The sequence below is a fragment of the Neovison vison genome, chromosome 10 (genome assembly GCF_020171115.1).
Source record: "Neovison vison isolate M4711 chromosome 10, ASM_NN_V1, whole genome shotgun sequence".
In the NCBI taxonomy this organism is placed as follows: Eukaryota; Metazoa; Chordata; class Mammalia; order Carnivora; family Mustelidae; genus Neogale; species Neogale vison.
The window spans coordinates 68,064,270-68,081,255 of NC_058100.1; the positions used below are offsets into that span (position 1 = coordinate 68,064,270).

The 16,986-nt window shown below is 36.1% G+C and overlaps 1 protein-coding gene across 4 annotated transcripts in view; it reads left to right on the plus strand.

The window, feature by feature from the left end:
• PTPRC (protein tyrosine phosphatase receptor type C) overlaps positions 1–16,986 on the plus strand; it is a 125,641-nt gene that overhangs the window by 97,720 nt on the left and 10,935 nt on the right. For all 4 annotated transcript variants that reach the window (XM_044267547.1, XM_044267548.1, XM_044267549.1 and 1 more), the window contains 11 exons: positions 182–290; positions 984–1,018; positions 3,518–3,627; positions 4,196–4,286; positions 4,377–4,453; positions 8,354–8,390; positions 8,487–8,584; positions 9,308–9,433; positions 11,717–11,874; positions 12,080–12,215; positions 13,947–14,096. In XM_044267547.1, coding sequence (XP_044123482.1) covers positions 182–290; positions 984–1,018; positions 3,518–3,627; positions 4,196–4,286; positions 4,377–4,453; positions 8,354–8,390; positions 8,487–8,584; positions 9,308–9,433; positions 11,717–11,874; positions 12,080–12,215; positions 13,947–14,096 — 1,127 coding nt within the window. The remainder of the gene's footprint in view (positions 1–181; positions 291–983; positions 1,019–3,517; positions 3,628–4,195; positions 4,287–4,376; positions 4,454–8,353; positions 8,391–8,486; positions 8,585–9,307; positions 9,434–11,716; positions 11,875–12,079; positions 12,216–13,946; positions 14,097–16,986) is intronic.

Consider the following 16,986-nt stretch of genomic DNA (forward strand, 5'->3'; position numbering starts at 1 on the left):
GAGAGTCCAATGTGGGGCTCGATCCCAGGACCCTGAGATCATGACCTGAGCTAAAGGCAGAGGCTTAACCCACCGAGCCACCCAGATACCCCAAAATGAAAGTACTTTAAAGTGATATTAAAAAATCCACTTAAATATTTGTCATAATAAACCTTCTTCATGTGTTATTTTTTACTTCTAGATAATTCTAGAGCACTGATTACATTTCTGGTATTTCTGATCATTGTGACATTCCTAGCCCTCCTCGTTGTTCTCTATAAAATCTATGACCTTCGCAACAAGAGGTCCAGGTAAGAGTTGATTTCAAAATGAAAAATAATAGTAATAATGATGAAAGCACCCATATATGGGGCAACTTTAGAACCCGTTAAGTAAAGAAGGGGAAGTAGCATGAAGTTCAGTTCATCAGTGAACTTTCGATCAAAAACTTAGTGTGGTCTTCTTGGTTTTTAGTAAATACTAATTGTTTCTACATTTACTAATAATGTTATGGATTTTTAAAAATAATAGCCAATGAAATGAATAAATATTTATTCTTTTAGTACAAAGTAGGTCAGAGGGATCTAGAAATGATAAAGGCAAAAAGGAAAGAGAGAACTATCTAAGGAATTATATACATTCCCTTGGCCAGGAACAGCTACATTTTATGAAAAACAAGAATTGAAAAACAAAAAAATTAGTCACTTAATTGCATTTAACAGACAACTCCTAGTTGGTTTCTTCTTCCCTTAATTTTTCTTTTCTCCTCTCTCTCTCCAACATCTCCTCTCCTTCATTCTTTCCGCCCTTCCCTGCCATATTCCTCCTCCCTTCTCTCCCCTTCCCTTCCTCCCTTCCCCTCCTCTCTTCTCCTTCCTGTCTCCATTATCCTCCCTGTCTCCATTCCCTCCTTCCTCAACACATTCACTAAATATAAATTGAATCCCAACTGAACTCTATGCTTCTTTAAAATATATATAAACTTCCATTTCTTATTTTCACAGCAATATGGAAGAAGAGGTTATACTTGTTGAAAGGGGTAAGTGGAGATATTTTTTACTGGTGAATATCCCCTTCACATTTGAATCCATTCATTTTAAATAAGAATTCAACATTTTAAAAAATATAATTTGGACTTCCTCTGTTGATACAATCATGAAACTTAAATTCATTTATTCTCTCTCTTTGTCTCTCTCTCTCTCTATATATATATGTAAAATATAAATAAAATAAATATATATTATATATATATATTCTATTTAGATCAATAAGTACTATGAATTTCCCAGCATATGCCAAATATTGTGCCAGCATTGAAAACATGGCAATTATAGGCCATAGACTCTGCTCTTAAAAGGTTTACACTTTAATAGAGGAAAACAGAAATATCGAGAAAGTATGAAAGCCATTTGGTAAATGCCATAGTGATTGAATGTATATGATGCTATGGAAAGATAGAAGGCTGCGTGGGAAAGGCAGGCATCTGGGTCTTCTAAGATTGTGGGGAGACATTAGATCAACAAATGAGGGAGTGGGGTATGGAAGACCAGATGGAAAGTCTCATAGAGGAGGAAGTGGTAAGTGTGGTCAAGTCTCTGCCAGGATGGGATGGTGGCTTTTCCCTAAAGGCTCATTCATGAGCATGACAAAAAAATTGCAATTTGACTTAGGTGAGAAAAAGGAATTCTATTTTTTCTCTTCTTTTTCAACTTTTACACTATTTCTTTAATTCTTTCAATGTGATCTTGGATCTGGTAAAAGGAGATGGAGATAAAGATTGAAACTATGTTTACAATAAAGAAAATGATTTGTTGTCTCATATTCAAGACCACAAAAATTTAAGAACTCCTCTGTCTTATTTGAACTTCTGACAGGTTTTCCTCTGTAAGAGCAGGTTCTAAATCAGTAAGCAAAAGCTTATTTTGCTCACTGATTGGTTCTTTAGAGTTCCTTGACTTTATTTTCCATTGCAAAATCTATCACTACCTGATATTGTATTATATATTTTACTTGTTTGATAACTCTCCTCACCTAACTAGAATGTACGCTAGGGATATGAAGACAGGGAGATTTTTCTTTCTCGTTTCACTGCTCTATCCCCAGTACCTGAGTATATGACATTCAAAGCATGTCTTTGAATACATGCATGAATAAGGTAAAATGTTCTAAATGTTAGTTCTGATAGACAGAGGGAAGAATGAAGAGTACAAGAATTACAAGTCCCTAAGTAGAGAAGGGGAATGAATTTCAGGGTGTCAGTGCAGAATAGGAGGGGTCAAAGAAGCCTTTTATGTCAAAGTTGATACTGATTGTCCGTTTGCATGCATTAGAACTTACCCAAACTCCATTTAACCTCAATGGTGGCTCTAAGTTCAGAACAAATGAATATCAGAGATCCCCAACAACCCAAAGAAACAACTGCACATGGCTAATTTGTTAAGAGTATTTGGATAGACTGTTTCCACAGACAATAAGATAAATGTGCAATCCTAACAGACATCTTCTTTCTTTACCTGATAGAGAACATTAACCTGAAGAGAAGAAACATATTTTTCATATGTGTGACAGTTTACATTCTCTTATTCTTCTGAAACTGTTGTTTTTTAGGAGCAATGCACAACTGTAGCTCTCTATATATTTTACTCCTTACTAAGTTATTAAAAAAGCGTAGCATATAATGTGTTTTGTACCCTCGAGGCATAACAGATAAGCACAACTTGTTTAGAGTTTAGTGTGAAGGGACTATCGAATGAAGCTGAATCCTGACTATCAGGGTATTAACCATATGCTCTTATCTGCACAAAATTTCATAATAACTTAAAAAAGGAAAAAGGAAAAAATAATAACTATAATATAGGCACATAAGTATAGTAACTGTTTTATTAATGAAGTAGTCAAACATTAGATTTAGGCAATGGAACACTAATAATAGTGTTACAATTTTTTAACAAGTGGAGTTACCTGCTCATGTTGGTATTTCAGAAGACTAATTTTGGGGGCAGTTTAAAAGAAAAGTCAGCATAAGGAAAAACTAGAGACAAGGAGAGGAGTTGGGAAGATGTAGTTGCGTGCATGAGGAGGACTGTCTGCCCCTGACCACTCACAGAGCGATCGAAAGCACCCAGTGACCTACTGGGTATGGAGATGAAGGGGGATATCTTGGATCATGTGGAAGTTTCGATCTTAAGTTACTTTGTGAATGGTGATCTTGTTTACTGAGATTTGAAGTACTAGAGTCAAGGAAACATGATTTTTACTTTGAACATTTTGACTTTGAGATACATGTGGGATAACTGTATGGAAAATCTGGGAGATGGTCTGAAAGGTTAATATAAAGCCCAAAAGAGGGCTGGAGCCCGAAATTTAGAAATCATGGGTTTGTAGGTGAATCTTTGTAGGCAAGGGAGATTTTCCAGATGGAATATGCGTGAGGAGGAAAGGAGCAAAGGGTTAATCCAAGCTACAAATTTAATGGAATTTGTATGAACACTTGAAAGATAGATATAACCCTGGTCATGAATCCTTAATATGTTTAAAGATGATGAAAAACAGCTGATGAGTGTAGAGCCAATCCATGCCGATATTTTGCTGGAAACTTACAAGAGGAAGATTGCTGATGAAGGAAGACTTTTTCTGGCTGAATTTCAGGTGCGTGCTCCTCTTGATATATGATGAGAAATTTACTCAATTGTCAAGATCATTCCATTTCAAATGTATTACATAACTATTTGCCTTTGTAGTTTATCCCACTTAATACTGCAGCATAGTCAAAGCAGAGATTATTAAGAAATTTCAGAACAGAAGAGATACTTATAGTCATGAAATAAGTAAACATTTCAAAAATAATTCTTCATTGTATCATTATCAGTTTTGAGGTTGTGACACAAAACATATTTGGCCAGTTTTGTACTTATAGTCTAGGTAAATATCCAAGTTTGTGTTTCTAAATGAATTTTACAGTGGTAATTAATTCTGAATTTACTCTCACTTGTGGGTTTTACTCTCAAAGTGGCCAGCCCAACATTCATTTTTTAGGTTTTTTTTTTTTTTTTGCATAATTTCTAAAAATGTTAATTTCAATTACATGACACAGCTTGCTTATCAGCATGAAGGAAATACGTTTTAGGATGTTTCTTTTGCTCAAAATGACAAGTGTCAAGGGGAAAATTATATTTCTTGAATCTGCCTGGACTCAAAGTATCTTTATGTCTTTCAGAGCATTCCACGGGTGTTCAGCAAGTTTTCTATCAAGGATGCTCGAAAACCCTTTAACCAGAATAAAAACCGTTATGTTGACATCCTTCCTTGTACGTACTCATTGAGAATGGGATTTCCATATATTTAGGCTATTTGATTTTTCATTATTTCATTTATTTATATTTCTTTTCTTTGGACAGATGATTATAACCGTGTTGAACTCTCTGATATAAATGGAGACGCAGGGTCAAATTATATAAATGCCAGCTATATTGATGTGAGTAAAAATGCATAACTGCCAGATGATTTTATATCTTTGTTGTTTTGTCATTGACCATTTTCATTTTTCTTGTATCTATGCATTCCATTCAGTTCCTTTTTTATCATGGCATAATTTTAGAAATATTATTAGAAATAGTTTGAAGTTAACCCCTAAGGTTGCTGAGATAAACAACAAAATCATTAATAACCGCAAGTATAGTTATTATTTGTTATCGGTACCAGGTATTTTATAGAATTTTTTTCTACAAAAAAGATGATACTAATACTTAAAATATTCTGGTACCTACTATGTGCTGGATATTAGACTAAATGGTCTATGTATATACTGCTCATGAGAGCTCCACTTTGCCCTGGCCATGTGTACCATTCATGCTCACTGTATGACAGGTGAGGGTTGGGAGGCTCTGGGGAAGTAGTTGTCCTTGTCCTCGTTCAATTAGTAAAAGGTTGACTTGGAATTCAAACCCAGGTCAGCCTGACTCCAAACTATGATGCTTCAATTGTATCACATTTCATGTCAGCAGAGATGTTCTTCATTGACCTGGCTCATGTGTTCATTGTATTTACCCAAAACCAAATACTCCATATGGTTAATGTATCCATAATATTTAAAAATGTTATTTATTATATAATTGTTAAATAAATAATGTACCGCACAATTTTTTAAAAAATTAAGTGGTGTAACAATAGAGAGAGACTGAAAAAATTCCCATTCCACACAATCCACCATTTGCCCCATGTCTCCGTTTACCAGAACAGGTAACCTTTACGTTGTTTCTTATTGATCCAGCCAGTTTCTTTATAAACAAGAGAATGCCAACTTTTTTATCCTCTTCTTTATCTAAAAATGTTAGCATAATATTCATATTGTTCTGTGCCATGCTTTGTATACATATGTAAGATTTTTATATATATGTATGTGTATATGTATGTATATATACACATATATGTATACGTGTGTGTATGTGTGTGTATACACAGAAAAAATTAATATATATAATCACTACAAGAAAAGGGATTGGCAAATTTTTTCTGTAAGGGGCCTAACAACAAATATTTTGGGTTTTCAGGACATAGCACTTCTGTCACAATTACTTAGGTCTGAAGTTTAGTGGCCACATCCAGAGATAATACACAATGTGAATGTATTCAATTTTTATTTTCCCCAAAATCAGACACAGGGCACCTGGGTGGCTCAGTGGGTTAAGCTTCTGCCTTCGGCTCACATCATGATCTCCGGGTCCTGGGATTGAGCCCCATATCGGTCTCAGTGGGGAGCCTGCTTCCTCCTCTCTCTCCTCTGTCTGCCTTTCTGCCTACTTGCGATCTCTCTTGATCTCTGTCAAATAAATAAATAAAATCTTAAAAAAAAATCAGACACAAGTTGTAGCTTGCTGACCCTGGACATAGAGTATTTCTATACCTTTCTCTCAGACTTTATAAGTCATTCATGGTTATAGCTGAATTGTGATTTAGTTAATCATTTCCTGTATTAATGGACATTAAATGCCTTTTCTAATCTTCTGCTTTTACAAACAAATGGTTCAATGAATAATCTTGACTCATTATTTTACACTGGGCTTTAGTATATATAGGATAAATTCCTAAAAGAAGAATTTCTAAGTCAAAGAGAATATGAATTTGAAATTTTAAAAGACATTTCCAAATGGTCCTTCACTAGGGTGGTACCAATTTACATGCCACCAGCAGTGTATGAAGAGGGCTTATTTCCACAGACCGCCAAAAGAGTAATCAACAAAAAATTGTTTTGACAGTCAAATGGTTGACAAAGTGTATATCATGTTACTCTCTATGCTGGTTTATGAGGTAATTCACAAACTTTTCTTAAAGAAAAAAATTGAAATCAAAGTTTGTTTTGATCTACTTGAATATATAAACTTTCAGTGGAATAGGTAAAATGGTCAAATCGTATTTATTTACTTATAAACATGATGTGTTAGTTTCCTAGGGCTGACATAACAAAACACCACAAACTGGGTGGCCTAAAACAACATAAATTTATTCTCTCAAAGTTCTGGAAGGCAAGAAGTCTGAAATCCAGGTATCAGCAGAGCCATGCTCCCTCCGTAGTATCTGAGGGAAACCCTCCCTTGCCTCTTCTAGCTTCTAGTAGCTCCTGATAATCCTTGGCCTTCATTGGCTTGCAGCTATTATCACCCTAATCTGTGCTTCCATCATCACATGACCTTCTTTCTTGTGTGATTCCACATCACTATGCCCCCTTTCTCTCGTAAAGACTCCAGTCATTAGAATGAGAGCCCATCTTCAGTCCGTAGAACCTCATCTTCCACAAAGATCTTCTTCGCAAATGAAATCATATTTTGACATTCTGACTGGATATGAGGTTTTGAAGAATGCTATTCAATCCTCTACGCACAGATAATGTAAAATTACAGCAAAACTTTAAAATTTTGGATCATTTATGAAACATGCACCTTCACCATTTTTGCAAGTAAAAGCAGAGCTGGGATTTATCTTCTCGGGCATTCTGTCCCTTGAGTTGGCACTCTGACCAATACATATATCCTGCCTCCCATCCACTTTGTTTAATACATGACAATTTTTGTATCTTTGCTTACTGTTGTCTCTGCAAGTTTGATCCCAAGCAACAAATACCTCTTTCATCAACATATACTCATGATATCCACAATAAAATGTCTTACTTTATTCCTTTTTAATATGATCAACAAAAGACTTATTTATAATAATGAGCAACACTTACAAATGTGAGGTCATAGTCTAAAGATAATTATGAGTACTGCATCATAATTTTGACCTCTATTTTAACTGATTCTGTAAGTAACTTCTGCAGGCTTTCACAACGATCACTGATTAACTTTATTTTAGTACATAGTGTTTCACATTGTTTTTGGAAGAAAATTGAGAACAGATTTTATAAGAATTTAGCTGGTCTCTGAAAAAAAAAAACTTATATTCTCTATTCAAATATCTATGGTAATTATGGTATTGAATTAATACTTATTTTTCTCCACCAGAGCTGGGAGCTCCCAAAAAGCATGTCTTCAGCTTTTGGATAGTTACTTGACATACTGTAGTCCCTCAATAAATAAGTGTTAAATAAGTTAATATATGACTAACACTATGTCATGAGATAGACGTTTCAAGAAGTTATTGATTTAATCCCAAATTTTTGTGGCCCATGTAACCATATTTCATCGAATGGGCAAAGGTTATCTCTCTGAAGGCTTCTCTGCTTGCTGAGGTAAATTTAAGGAATATGGGATAATTTGGAAGATATTAGCACAATATCTTATCTGCCTCTGTACTCCTTCTTTACTTTGGTAATAGGAGTGGAAAAAGCAGATATGTAGGTAATGAAATGAAAGTTATTGTATCTTTTATCTACAATGGCAGAGAAGGAGTCTAGGGAATCTGTGGTCTATCCCAGCACCAGTTAAAAGGTAGAAATGTGGGGATCATCTCAGAATGATTTATTGAAAGAAATTGAGTAAAAATCCCAAAAGCAAATATACGGTTTGTACAAAGGTTTAAATTGTAACAGATGGTTTTGTAAGAGTTGGCAGAACATAAAATATAAGAATGTCTGGATTACTTTTATAAATTGCTGCACCACCCCAGATGAGGATGAAATCTGATTTCTAAAATTGTTTTGGGTATATGGGAAAGATACATGAAAGCCATGAATATGGTTTGTAAATGCTAACATGTTTGACACAGTTTAATGGGTGATCACGAGTTAATAAAATCCCCCCTTATAATTTGAAAATGTTCAGAAAAATCTACAACCAAGAAATGGTGGCTCTAAATCAACCTCCTTTAACACACAATTTTGCATGTAAATGAGTAATTGAGGGGTCACTAAATGATACACCTTTGTATGTGTTTTGAACAGGGCTTCAAAGAACCCAGGAAATACATTGCTGCACAAGGTAATTTACCTGATAGTCTAACATTCTTTTTGAAAAAATGTTTTATAGTTCTTTTATCAGAAGATATTTATCAGTTAGTATTTATTTACCTCCTAGGTCCCAGGGATGAAACTGTTGATGATTTCTGGAGGATGATCTGGGAACAGAAAGCCACGGTCATTGTCATGGTCACTCGATGTGAAGAAGGAAACAGGGTAAATGACATAGGATGAAGATGGGGGTTAGGAAAAGAGCATGTTGAATCGCATTTCAAAATACAAAACAAAACACACATATTGCTTGATGACAAAAACAGACAGTTCTCTATTTTAATCAGTGTAACACTTGACTTAAACATTTCATACATGTAGAATAATAAATTATGTACATACTTAAATATATGTATATATGAATGAAGTTTAAGTGTTTGTGCTTAATTGCTGGCCTTACATTTGATTCCCATTTCTTCGCAGTATTGTTATAAGTTTAGTGCATTGTTATGAGTTTAATGCATTTCAGTGTGCTGATTTCACAAGCACTCATGAATACTTAAAACAAGACTGTCCTTGGGCAGATAGGTGGTAATTCATGTAATAGGACTTTAGGAAGCGTGAAAACCTCCCTACCCTGCAGCCTGAAATTAACTGCATGCAACCACATCATTTCTGCTGACAACTGAGCCCATCCTCTTTTAATATGCAGCTAAGCCTAGGAAGAGCATCCTTCTGCTAGGTAGCATGGAGAAATCTTTCAGGACATGTTAATGGGAAATGAAATACTTTTCAAACATCACAGCTTGAGGTGTATATGTGCTCGAAGAAGAATACACAAATGTTGTGAGACTTTCAGATGAATATTTTTTGTTTTGTGTTTTTAATTTCAATAAACAAATTTATTTAAATGAAAAACCAAAATTCTTAATATTTTTTGAAATATAGAACAAGTGTGCAGAATACTGGCCATCAATGGAAGAGGGCACACGGGCTTTTGGAGATGTCATTGTAAAGATCACCGAGTACAAAAGATGTCCAGATTATATCATTCAGAAGTTAAACATTACAAATGTGAGTTTGTTTCATTATATGATTTTTATTTTCATATAGGTTGTCTAAAAATACAATTATGGAATGAAATTAAATGTAAGAAATTATAATCTATCTAAGAAAAACTATTTTAACAAACTACAGGAGGAGGGGTTGCCCTAGAACAGTAACACAAGCCAACAGGGTCAAGTTAAATGACTGGAGAAAGTAGTATTTGTCCAAGTCATATCAAAAGTATCTGTAGGGGCACCTGAGGGGCTTAGTTGGTTAATTGTTCAACTCTTAATTTTGGTTCAGGTCATGATCTCAGGGTTGTGGGATCAAACCCCTGCGTTGGGCTCCATGCTAGTCATATTCTCTCTTCCTCTTTTTCCCACCCCAGTCTCCCACTCAAATATATATAGTAATGTTGTGACTCTTGACATAAAGAGAAGAGACCATTAATAGTGTTGAATAAATGATTGGATTATTGAGTGAAAGATAAAGTGGCCCTTTTCTCAATGGGTCTATTACCATTACCATTATGGAGAGAATACTTAACCAAATGGCACAATTAGAGAGCTCTTTCTGCCTACAGATCCTGGCCTCGTACTTTAATAAAATTACCTTTTAGCACCAAAAAAAACACAAAAAAGCAAAACAAAAAGAAAAACAAAAGCAAATGGCACAATTAGAGACTACTGTAAGAAATACAAAGTTCTGGGGCACCAGGGTGGCTCACTGGGGTAAGCCTCTGTTTTCCTCTCTGGTCATGATCTCAGAGTCCTGGGATCAAGCCCCACATCGGACTTTCTGCTCAGCACCCCCCAACCTCTGCCTGTCTCTCTGCCTACTTGTGATCTCTGCCTGTCAAGTAAATTAATAAAATCTTAAAAAAAAAAAAAAAAAGAAATACAAAGTTCTAACTATGTAGCAAAGATATTATCCTTAGATAATAGTTAAAATGGAGGTCCTCACACATGTTATAGGATTCCGAGTTTTTTGGGTTTTTTGGAGTTTTTGTATTATTATTATTATTTAATTTATTTTTAAAGTAGGCTTCATTCCCAGCATGGAGCACAATGTGGGCCTTGAACCCACCACCTTGGGATCAAGACCTGAGCTGAGATCAGGAGTTAGACACTCAACTGGCTGAGCCACCCAGGCACCCCCTAGGATTCTATTTTTATGAAGAGTCCAGAATAGGCAAATTTATGGAGACAGAACATTGATTAGAATTGCTTGAAATTGAGGGGGGGTGGGAAGCAGGAGGAGGGATGACTGCTAATCAGTAAGGGTTTCTTTGGGGAGGTCATGAAAATGTCTTGTAATTAGCTAGCGGTAGGATTTTACGACTCTGAGAATATAATAAAACACTTTATCATTTAAATGAATGAATTTTATGGTATGTGAATATATTTTAAAGAGGGATAAAGATGCAAAACATACCCCTACCCCTTGTGTTATTTCTTCCAAGGCCTTCTTAGCCTACCATGGCATTACTGTTATAACCACAGAGGGCTGTGGGGCAATGGTTCCACCACCGATAGTTCATGGTAAAATACATGAAGGACTTAGGCATGAGACCCCCCAGTCCATATATATGGGTCTTATGTAGATCAGGTTACATCGATTGGTCTCATTATTATTCTTAATTAATATAATTATTTCCTACCAGAAGAGTACAACCAACCAAGTTTTGTTGTTTCTTCTGCTATCTAAATGTAGGTGGTTCTTCTTCGTACCAGCTCAGGGAAGTATGATTTATTCATCTTGTAGGGGTTATCTTGAAGTTGAGACAAATATGAGCCATAGTTTGGGGCTGACTTTCCTCAGTTGTCTCCCCACAGTCTGAGCTAACATTTCTAATATAAGACGCCTACAAAACATAGCATTAACCAAATAATTTATCAGACTTTCTTCACTTGAAGAAAATTTACTGGTCTATCAAACAGAATTATTTCAGAATAATTGAGAATAATTTGAGAATGGCCTTTGCTTTATATCTTTTTCTACCCACCCACACCCCCATTTTTGTGCATGCGTGTGTTTCTGTTGTTTGTTTCTGGCATGGCAGCATGGAAGTTCCTTGAAGCCTCAGCTCACTTACCACAGCTTATTACCTTCCTGGTAAGTTCTTGCTTACCAGTTAGTGCTTGCCAACCCTGCATGATGTCTCAACAGCTGGTTATCCATTGGAAAGGAAAATGTCACTATGGTTGAAAAAACTTGCGTGAGGAGTTCTTGGTCCTGCCCCTCCTTTCAATTACTTGTCAGGTAGTTTGCTTAAAAAAAAAAAAATCAAAGAAAATATCTTTTGCCTAGAAAAAAGAGAAAGCCACGGGAAGAGAGGTGACTCACATTCAGTTCACCAGCTGGCCGGACCATGGGGTGCCTGAAGACCCTCACCTCCTCCTCAAGCTGCGGAGGAGAGTGAACGCTTTCAGCAACTTCTTCAGCGGCCCCATTGTGGTGCACTGCAGGTAAATGGAGCCCCACGGGACGTGCCAGAGCTATCCCAGTCCTCCCCTTGAGGCTGGTAGGGACATCCTTCCCTTTGGCAGTTGCTGCTTTGGGCAACAGTCTGTGAGGAGAAACTTACCTTCTTTCCTCTGCTTCACCCTGTCAGCTTTTCCCTTCACTTCCCTGCCACGATCACGCCCTCACTTTGTTTGTTTGCTTTGTCAGTGCTGGTGTTGGACGCACGGGCACTTATATTGGAATTGATGCCATGCTAGAAGGTCTGGAAGCAGAAAACAAAGTAGATGTTTATGGTTATGTCGTTAAGCTACGGCGACAGAGATGCCTGATGGTTCAAGTGGAGGTATGAGCCAACCTTCAACCCCCAATATCCCTTTTGCTTTTTGACGGAAATTTTCCTGTCGGGGGAACAGTGATCTTAAAAGAAATCCTGAGTCTTCGAAATTTTAAACAGTGGGTGAAAATAGTTTTCTTTTAATTTCCTGAAAACTAAATCAATTGGTAAGCACCCGTTAGAAGTATTTTGCATTAGTGGTTAAAAAGTACAGTAGAAGAAGGATGATTCTAAATTATATAAACAAACACATACATAAATAATAAAATGCCATTTACAGGTGTCAGAAAGGAAAAAAGAATAAATTAAACACTGAAAACCAGTTTGGCAGAATCTCATAAAATTAATACCAGGGAGGACAATATAGTATAATGAGTAGAGCCTAAATTTTGGACCTACACTTCCAAGGTTCATATCTTGCCTTTAATTCTTAACATTGTGTATCCTTTCACAAGTTTTTAATATTTCTGTGCCTTTGTTAAGTCATGTGTAAAATGGAGGTAATGACCTATTCACTCTATGGAGTTTTGATGAAAAGGTATTCCAAGGAAAGTATGTAGGCAAGTCCCCGGGACATGTATGTAGCCAGTACTTGTAAGTGATGGTTATTATTGAAACTGTCTGCACTTGACCCAGCAATTCCACATGTATGTTTATGCCCAGGAGAAGCACCTGCAAATGTGCACATTTAGAAAGGTGTGCAAGAATGTTCATTGAATTAAACATTGATAGAATAACCAAAAAAAAAAAAAGAAAAGAAAGAAAAAGAAGAAAGAAAGAGAGAGAAAGAAGGAGAGAGAGAAAGAAGGAAAGACAAGACAAGACAAGACTTTATTCATAATTATGGAGAAAGGGGAGAAATGTAGACATACAGATGCCCTACAACGCATGCTATACAGTTGAAAGGGATAATCTTTGTCTGTATCCATCCATGTGGTTAGATGCTCAGATGAAAACCATGAGTGAATAAAATCACTGAATGAAACGTGTAAGATAAAATGTATAGAATTTTAAAGAAGCACATAAAAATGTTTATAGATACATAAATATAAGTGCAGAAGTATAAAGATAGATTGTTAACCAGGAAAAAAAAATAGTTCCTATGGAAAAAGTAAATGGGGTAAAAGGATACAGTCAAAGTCAGGGCGCTGGAGTTAGTGGTTAAAGAGGCTTGAACTTTATCAGAAATATGTCATTTATTTAACAATAGTAGATTCAAATATGATAAAAAGCTAGTTGTTAAATGTTGATTTGGCCTAGTGCTTTTTTTAAAAAATAATTTCCTCTATTTTAAATAACTCTAGGAAACTCTTTTTAAAAAATGTGTTCTAGGGAATATCAACTTGCATTCTTTTCCTCTTAAGTACAGTGCAAAATTTATTATAGTTTTATTTATTGGTGAATTGAGTTAATGGATCAATAATAATTACTGAAGGAAATAACAGACAATGCTTTCTGATTTTTAAAAATAAAATAAAAGTCATGCACTATATAGTAGATATTTAATCTATTTAGGCAAGCTATTTTTTCCTGGGGAAAAAACTGTCATGGAATTTGCCCACATTCTAGAGAACTGTGAGAGCCAAATTCCACAATATTCAAGTGTTATAGGTATCAGTTTTCTTTTGCATGCATTGTCCCAATATGAGGAAAGTTATAGAGATGTATAATTTATTTAAATGTGATTTATAGGACTGTGAGTTGTCAGTTAATTATCTATATTTTTCTTTGGAATTGTAGGCACAGTATATCCTGATCCATCAGGCCCTGGTGGAATACAATCAATTTGGGGAAACAGAAGTGAGTTTGTCTGAATTACATCCATATCTATTTAACATGAAGAAAAGAGATCCACCCAGTGAGCCATCTCCACTAGAGGCTGAATTCCAGGTAATAATAGTGACTATGGATAATAGTAATAATAATAATTATCCATAGTGACTATGGATAATAATAATAACTATGGATAACTTTCACTGAGGGCTATTTTCTAGTGCTGCGCTTTATGTTTGACATGGTTCTTGAATTTGGGCCTTCCCACAACCAATGGGGCACAGATGAGGAAACTAAGACATAGAGAGTTTAAGAGAAATGCCCAAAAGTGAAAAGCTCTTACAAAGGAAACTTGTTTAAACCTAGAAATGTGTCTACAGCCCACACTTTTAACAATTTCTCATTAAGGTGGTATAAAATATAGTGTCAAAATAATAGATAGTATATATGTACAAAATTGGTCTGCCAAAGGCAATGTAGCATCTCACCTTTTAAAACTACATCTGGTTTTGGTTTAGAAAGGAAATAATTAGAGGAGTTTATGACTAAGAAAGTTTAACTGGCTGGAGCTGGTAGACAGAAACTAAAGGATAAATACATGTGTCCTAACCTATTTATTGGGCTATTACTTGGAAAGCTAGCTTAGGATATAGTTCACTCACTCAGAGAATTCTCACAGCTATCTCCAAATCGTTCAGTTGTTAAAAAAAAAAAAATTGCAACTTTTTTCTTATGATTTCCAGTTTACTGAAATGAATTGTAAACTACCAAACTGGCCAAATTGGAGAGTTTCACGAGACCAGGAATACATCTTTAATCAGATGCAGAATTGGTTAATGTTTTGGTTCAAAATGAGGATGAGGTGTGGAGGAGGGGGTAGGTAGAGCATCCAATAATCAGCAGGGAACACAATCCCCTAGAAGACCCAAGCATAGTGGAAGGACCAGCAGCCTGCCAGAGTAATCTTGAGTGGAAGGATGTTTAATTGCTTTTTTCTTGCTCTTTTAGCTGACAGATCAACCACCTATCAGTACACTAACTCTGCTAAACCACATATACATATATTTGATCCATGTTTGGAAATATTCATAAATGTAATTTAAACATTCACATGTAAAGTCACTAAAAGAAAGAGTAAATTCTGTGACTGAACAAATATGATGAGGTTTTTGCCCTGTGTCGAGTACAGTTTTGGGTACAAGAGTCAGAGTGATTTGCAGTGGACATGGTGAGAGTGTGTAACCCAGGTCACAGCTAGTGACTATAACTTATAGAAATAGTGAAATTATTTCGTTTAAGCATAAAGGAAGAAAAGAAATGAGAGGAAAGATGTAAGTTACTTGCTAGATTTGGTGATAGGAAGTTAAGGCTGTTCCTGTCAATTGTCTTTTCTTTCTAAAGAGGGTATGAAGCAAGATCATCAGTTAAAAGTTCAGCGGGGCAGGAGTGAGTAGGGCAAAGAAACACTTATACTTGAGGAAGGAGAAAGTAGATGGAACAGCTATGTCAAAGTAGGAAAGCCATCTTCCTAGGCAAAGTAGTAGTAGTAGTAGTAGATTGTTACATCATTTCAAATTTATGGTCATGAACTTAAAAAGAGTCCTTTGGTTTTATTGTTTTCTACAGAAACATTGAAAATAGGGGCTATGTATACAAGTTGGGTTAAGCCCATCTAGGATTTCTTGAAGTGACTATTTGAAAGTCGGGGGCAAAGTAATTGAGGGTGTTTGCAAATGTATGATATAGTGGTGGATGATAAAGAGCAAATTGGCTGCAGAAGGGCGTGGGGCACTTCAGGACAGTGGTAAGGGTGGTATGTGGAAGATTTTGATAGGATTGGAGATACTAGAATAAATGACTAGGAAGAAAAGAGGTAATCTTCAATAATGAGATGATTGAAATTGTAATTTTTAAATGGATGCTGGAAATGAAACTTACAAAGGTAGAATGGAGAAAGTGGTTGGTAGAAGAGTGGAGGGAAAGGTCATAGGAGGTAAAGAAGCTAAGAAGAGACTAGAGCATTGCATAGATCATCCTTGTCAATATTGAAGTAACCAAGAATGATGATAGACCTGGGAAGAAAAATTAGGCAAGTCTAAAACTAAATGAGATGGAACGATCCAGGAATCAGTACCTGGAGCCTCTAACAAAGGTCAAAGCTATATGACATGGCATCAGGAAAATTGAAGTAGTTGGACTTTTTGAAAGAGAAATGAGTAGAACTCATAAGGAGAAATGAGTAGATGAGGAGGAGAAATAAGTAGAAACAAGTAGCAAAGACAGAACATATCTTTCCTTCAAGCTGTGATGTATGTGGGGAATTCGGGGTTTTTTTTTGTTTGTTTGTTTTTTGTTTTTCCAAAACAAAAGGTGTTCTCAAGAGACCCTTGGGTTTCACCTGGTGCACCCCTACTCCCCCAAGCATAAAAGGTGAAGGAACTGTTGGGAGAAAAGCATTTAGCTGGGTGACAGTTTACTGATGACAGACCCTGAGTACCAGAGAGCAGAGAGGAAGACATTGACTGGTGAGATGGAAGAGACGGAGTTGTAATTTGAGAATAACGATTTAGATAATTATTTAGTAGTAGAGCTCTAGCAGATATGGATGCGCTTGGAAGCTGAGACTGAGGTGTGAAAAGCCCTTCCTGTCTTAGATGAGGGTAAGCCATTAGTTTTATCTATAATAGTGGGTATTGGCTAGAGGGCAGGGGCCACTGGGTGACCATTCTGACAGACAAAAAGTCTGATGCTTTCCAAAGCATCAGCCTCCATGAGTTCAAATGGCCTGGTATTCAAAAATGAGGTTTTCTTTCTTTCTTTTTTTTTTTTTTTTAAGTTTTTATTTATTTATTTGACAGAGAGAGAGAGATCACAGGTAGGCAGAGAGAGAGAGGGGGAAGCAGGCTCCCCACTGAGCAGAGAGCCAGATGTGGGACTCGATCCTAGGACCCCGAGATTGTGACCTGAGCCGAAGGCAGAGGTTCAACCCACTGAGCCACCCAGGCGC